The 6197-nt window shown below is 38.5% G+C and overlaps 1 protein-coding gene across 1 annotated transcript in view; it reads left to right on the top strand.

Annotated features, from left to right (window-relative positions):
• The window catches only part of LOC103606279 (chromosome unknown open reading frame, human C5orf22), a 16675-nt gene extending 11100 nt beyond the window's left edge, over positions 1–5575 (top strand). The window contains exons 8-9 of the mRNA XM_008590888.1: positions 2477–2616; positions 5039–5575. Of these exons, the coding sequence (XP_008589110.1) occupies positions 2477–2616; positions 5039–5168 (270 nt within the window). The 3' untranslated portion in view covers positions 5169–5575. The remainder of the gene's footprint in view (positions 1–2476; positions 2617–5038) is intronic.
• The last annotated feature ends 622 nt before the right edge of the window (positions 5576–6197 follow it).

Below are 6197 nucleotides of genomic sequence, written 5' to 3'. Positions count from 1 at the left end.
TAAAAAAGAGCATGCAGAATCTGTCATTTTACTGTGTTGACTGATCATAGCCCATTAAATCTTTCGTGTGCATTCAAAACTAACAATAAAATAGAAGATTAGCATGTTCTTTCATGCCTTGCACTTATGTATTCTAGGAAAACTTTAACATTTGAGTTCCAGTTTTCAAAACTTTAAAGCTGAGGTTGCAGAATGATAGACTGTTAGCCAGTTCTAGCTTTTAGGTATATTGAGATTAGTGCTAAGACTGGAACACCATTGATTTACGTTTAAAATACATGTACAGGGCCAGCCCGGTGGCGCACTGGAGAGTGCGCTGCTTGGGAGCACGGAGGCGCTCCCGCTGAGGTTCGGATCCCATGTGGAGACCGGTTCCCGCTCACTGGTTGAGCGCGGGGCGGGCGCAACACCGAGGGGTGTGATCCCGTTGCCGGTCCCCGGTACGGGCGCGACACCGAGGGTTGCAATCCCGTTACCGGTCAGTAAAAAAGACAAAAAAGGAAAAAAAAAAAATACATGTACAGATGGGTTAGCAAGATGTTGGAATAGACGGTCCCCAGAGTCACTCTCTCCCACAAATTAACCAATTTACAACTATAAATATGTAACAACAGCCAAGCTGGGGCCTCTGGAGCTCAGGGGAAGAGGAGGAGAGACCTACAGAGTTCATGAAGGCAGGAGAAACCACAATGAGAGAAAGAAAAAACTGCTCGGAGTGTTTCAGGCCACGGCTGCTTTAAGGCTGGAGCTGCTGAGTGCATGGAGCAGGAGCCAGCAGAAACTGCAGCTGTGCCTTTCAGATGTAGTTGCTTGGAGGTGGCAGGGGAGAAGGGGTTCACTAATAGGGTTCCCATGGAACCACACAGGAGCAAGGAGCCAGAACAGCTGGAAAAGGAGAGGCATTTAGAGGCTGGTGAGTCATCACAAGGGACCAGCACACACCCATCCCGTGGGAAGTGTTTGGAGCATGGGCAGTGGGGGAGATGAGCCCATCGGAAGAACACTAAGACACAGCAAGGACAGCCGATCTGCCCCCAGTCAGCGCAGGGCCACTGAGAGGAGACTGGTTGCGAATGCAGAATTGCATGGGGTACAGTTTGATAAAAAAACTCAGACCCAGATCAGAGTTTCTACATAACCCAGGTGCCCCAGGTCTCTGGAGAGCTGGAAGTACCTATATGGTCAACCATTAATCCCTGAGCTGCACAATATCCTTCTCTAGGGAAACAGCAGCAAAGCAGCAATTTAGCTCAACACCACAGCTCAAATACTGGTTCCCACAGGAAGTTCTCCTGTTTTAGAAGTAAGCAAAGGACAAAAAATTAGTTCCGGGCCAGGCACACTGCTAGCACCTTGGGGCCCGCCCTGGGGCCCAGGGCACCGAGCCTGGGACCAGACCCCCACCCACAACCAGACATACCACCAGCACCAAGGAGCATGCCAAAAACATCACCTCCATGTGGGTGGCACACCACAGTAACCACAGCTGCTGCAAAAGTGGCTAGACATTACAACTACCACGCAGATGGTCCACCAGCCCCTGGAGTGCATTGACACAGGAGAATCAGCAGCAGAGACCAAATAAAAGATGTCTCTCTCCACAAAGCCCATTCCAGAGTGACAGAAGAAGCATCTGCTCTGTGATAATATTGGGGGACCTGAATACACCTCTCAGCATTGGACAGATCATCTACGCAACAAATCAACAGAGTAACCATTACTCTTTCAGAGAAAGAGAAGAAATCTAGGGTTATCAGTGGTGGGAAGGGGAAGAGAGGCAGATAGGTAGAGATGGACAAGGAGCATAAAGAATAAGTACAATTTGTAACAATATACATACCAGTAATATTGATTTGATCAACATGTCAGCATTGAATCCCAAAAATATGTATAATCAATTACGATTCAATAAAGAGTAAATAAATAAAATACATATACAGATACCAGTAGTTATGCATAAAGGATACATAAGAAAATAAACAGTAGTTAAGTAAGGTAGAACAAAGATTTTCTCTTGGATCATCTCAGAGCTTTGAATGTTGTACTAGGTGCATGTATTTAAAAAGTAAATAAAATAATGTGTTAAAAGAAAAAATGGGGTGAGAATATCATGTACAGTTTTATTTCAACTTTTTAGAATCTGAGTGAAGTAAATAATTTGCTAAGAAGTGTGAATTATCAAAATTCACTCAAGTAAAGACAGAGAAACTAAGTAAATCAGTAATCATAAAATGAATTTAAAAAGTGAAGAATTATTCCTATAAAGGCATCAGGCCCAGACAGGTGTGCAGCCCAGTTCTACCAACACTTCAGAGACCAGATAACTTCTATGACATAGAAATTGTTAAGGAGGAAAAAAATCTCAATGCATAAAAATATTAAAAAATTAAAAGATTTGTCAACAAGGCCATTAGTGATTAGAGTCTTTTAAAAACAAGAAAGTCTTACAGTGTATTTTTTAATGGTCTATTTTCAGGTTCACCAGGCTGGTCTAACCTGTGATTATTCAGAACTTCCTCACCATATCAGCACAGAACAAGAAATAGAGTATCTTATTCAGTCTGTGTATTATTTACTAAAAAATTTACCAAAACCTACTCTTGTGACAATCGCAAGGTAAGTGTGGGAGGCTGAATAATGGGCCACCAGAGATGTCCACCTCATCTCTGGAACATGTGAATATGTTAGCTTATATGGCAAAAGAGACTTTGCAGAGTGATTATTTGCAGAGTGAATTTCGAGATGAGGACATTATCCTGGATTATCCAAGTGGCCCAGTGTTAATCATAAGGGTCCTTAAAACAGGGAGGCCAGAGGGTCAGAATCAGAGAAAGAGAGCTTGGAAGATGCTACCATGCTGTCTTCAAGGATGGATGATGGGGCCACAGGCGAAGGAATGCAGGCAGCCTCTAGAATCCAGAAAAGGCAAAGGAACAGATTCTCCCCTAGGTCCCAGAAGGAATGCAGCCCTGCCAGCACCTTTGTTTTAGGATTTCTGTCCTCCAAAACTAAGATAATGAATTAGTGTTGCTTTAGGCCAGTAAGTTTGTGATATTTTTTTACAGCAGCAGTTAGGAAACTAATATAGTCTCTGTAGGTGAATCTAATGCTTACTAATACAGTAATATTACCAATATTTTTACCCACTTAGCTCAAAATTCAGAGGTTGTATTTTCTCTTTCCTATTAGTAATGGTAGGCAAACAATGTACAGTTATTACTATCTTGTCTTTGAATTTTATACTCAGGTAAACACAAAAATTCTCATTTCTTTGTCTTACAAGTGAATATTTAGCTGCCATCATGTTTTAAATTTGGACATAATTGCTGAATAGTTAACAACAATTTAATAAAACTTTCTTTCCTATGTTAATCTTTGCACTGGTTTTATATGGAAGTATGAGATTCTAAAGTAAGTACTTTAAATACTCAGGCTAATAAAAGAGTATTTATATAATATTTTATGAGCGATATTTTGTAACATCCTTTTACCACCCTGAAAGAAAATTTATAGATAATATAACCTACCTACACACATAATTTAAATATATGATATACATAATATATAGGTAATATAGCCTACCTATGCACATAATTTGTGTGTATGTATGTACGTGCACAAAATATCACTATAACATAGGGGGAAATTAAAGTAATTGTTTTTTATGTTTTGGCCAGTACGGGGATCTGAACCCTTGGAATTGATGTTACCAACATCATGCTGAAACCAACTAACTGGCCAGATCTGTGGGAAGTGAAAGTAATTGATGACAAAATAATATTGTATTAAAATGCCTTACTAGACTTGCATCTTTACTAAGAGTCACTAAATGTAGCAGTTACAAATGCAGAGAGATACCCATGTGTTGTATTGGCCAAATACCATAATGACATGATTTTTCAAATCATTAAACAACCTCTTTAAAAGAAGTCAAAAATCTTTTTGAAAGGATTGAAGTACCTCTCGTTAAGGCTCATAAATTAAGCTCTTACATATGGTACTTTAAAGTAGGTCTTTATCCGTATGTATGTGTTAGTATTTAATAACTTAAAATTGCTTTATATCATTTATTGTGTCTTAAATTTTTACATCAAGCCTTAAAAATAACCTTGTCACCATAGAAAGGAATGAGTTTATCACAGGTCTTTAGATTATTTCTTTAGGTGTAAAGTTCTTATACTAAGAAATAGGCTACATAACTATATAATTCCAATTTCTTCTATAAAGATTTCTATGGCACTCCTCTCTGTCATCTAAATGGTTTTTCTCACTCCAGTTCAGAACCAAGAGACACTGCTCAAATCAGTTCACATCTTAAATCCCACCGTAATTGGCAGTAATGTTGTAGCTGCCCAGTACAACTAAAGTTGTCCTTAGTGAGTTCTAGAAAGACTCTCAGAATGCTGTTTCCTGCCCCACACCACCACTCCACTCCGCCTAGGAAACTAATACCAACACCATCACACCAGCACATCCACACATTTCATTTTGGATCAAACCATGGATCCTTTACATTTATGTAGTTAACAAATTGTTGTTGGAAGTAGAACCCTTTTATCAGTTGCAAAACCTCTACCCTAGGCATTTCTAGCCCTAGCACACACATAATAAAAGAATAAGAAAGATACCCAGTCGCTGAGATAATAAGCCCCTATATTCCCAAGCAACATCTCTCTCAAGGGAAACATGTTCTAGCAATTAAGCACTGAGGTTCATGCCTCATGGTTTTGAACCTGTCATCAGCACTTACTAGCTATGTGACCTTGTACAGGTTCATCTCTCTTTGTTTCAGATTCCTTTATGAAAAGGATGGTAATTGTACATATGTTACAAAGTTGCTGAGAATATTAAAGAACGTAACATGTAAAGTACTTGACTATAAACATTTAGTAGCTTTCAACTGAATTCCAAAATTCAGCACACTTTCATTCCTGTTTTACATCGAAATGAACACATGCAGCCTTTTCCTCACTGCACAGTATGATTTTATCCAAATTATGAATATTTTTCTTTTTTCTTTTTCTCTTCTTGGTTCCAGGTCAAGTATGGATGATTACTGTCCTCCTGAGCAAGTTGATGCCATTCAAGAAAAGGTCCTTAGTGTGTTACACTCCCTCTATGGGACTCTAGACATTCACCTGGTATATTCAGAATCTTCTCCATCTTGAAACAAACAAAACCATAAAGTTTTATTACATATTGGTATAGTAAAGTTTTCATTAACTTATTTGTAAATGCATCTTACAGAGAACACTGTTTTATGTTAACTTTCAGTTGAAATCTTCCAGGTATTTTGAATCTCCAAACAAATATCATCAGTTGTTGAATGATGACAGTTTTTTTGTCATCAAGTCTACCCCAATTGATGGAACTGTTGCTTATTTTTCTTCCCTTTCATCAATCTTTTTTGGTGAGGATTTTTTTTTTTTTCCTTTTTTCACCCTAGTTCGACTACATTTATTGGTTCAGTCAACCAACTGATATTTATTGAACACTTACATGTGCCAGACATTATTAAGTACTGAGTGTATGGCAATGAACAGAATAGACAAGGTTCCTGCCCTCTTGGGGGAAACCGATAAGAAACAAATTATGGATTGTGAGAAGTGTTATGAAGGAAAGGACAACCACAAACATGTCAGGCATGCTAGTACTCAGGGCACCCTGGCCTTATAGGAAAGTAATAGTCTCGAAAGCTACTACCAAAAAAGAAAAACTTACTAGTCCATGAAAATGTTGCAGGAAGTCTACCTTTCCAACACTTTTAGCATTGTGTCCTAGTGCTTGCCAAATGCTTTGCAGCATTATTAGTATTAAGGAGGTCTGGTTAAGTAAACTTGACCAAACAAATTATTATTATTATTATTATTATTATTTTTACCAATCACAAAAGCCCTTCAGCGTTTTTGTTTTTTTTGTTTTTTTGGGTATTAAGGAGGTCTGGTTAAGTAAACTTGACCAAACAAATTATTATTATTATTATTATTATTTTTACCAATCACAAAAGCCCTTCAGCGTTTTTGTTTTTTTTGTTTTTTTGGTTTTTTTTTACCTCCCCACAGGTGGTCATTGTGGGCATCAACTACCATTACAGTTCCTAAATGCCACTTTATTGGCAGGCTGGATTGATCCTTTTTTCAAACAAACCAGCTTTTTATGTAAACAGGAGAGGAAAAAGTTAAGTCTTTAATTCTGAC

The sequence above is a fragment of the Galeopterus variegatus genome, unplaced genomic scaffold, assembly GCF_000696425.1.
Source record: "Galeopterus variegatus unplaced genomic scaffold, G_variegatus-3.0.2 Scaffold6432, whole genome shotgun sequence".
Lineage (NCBI taxonomy): Eukaryota > Metazoa > Chordata > Mammalia > Dermoptera > Cynocephalidae > Galeopterus > Galeopterus variegatus.
This window is presented reverse-complemented; position numbering and strand designations above follow the sequence as displayed.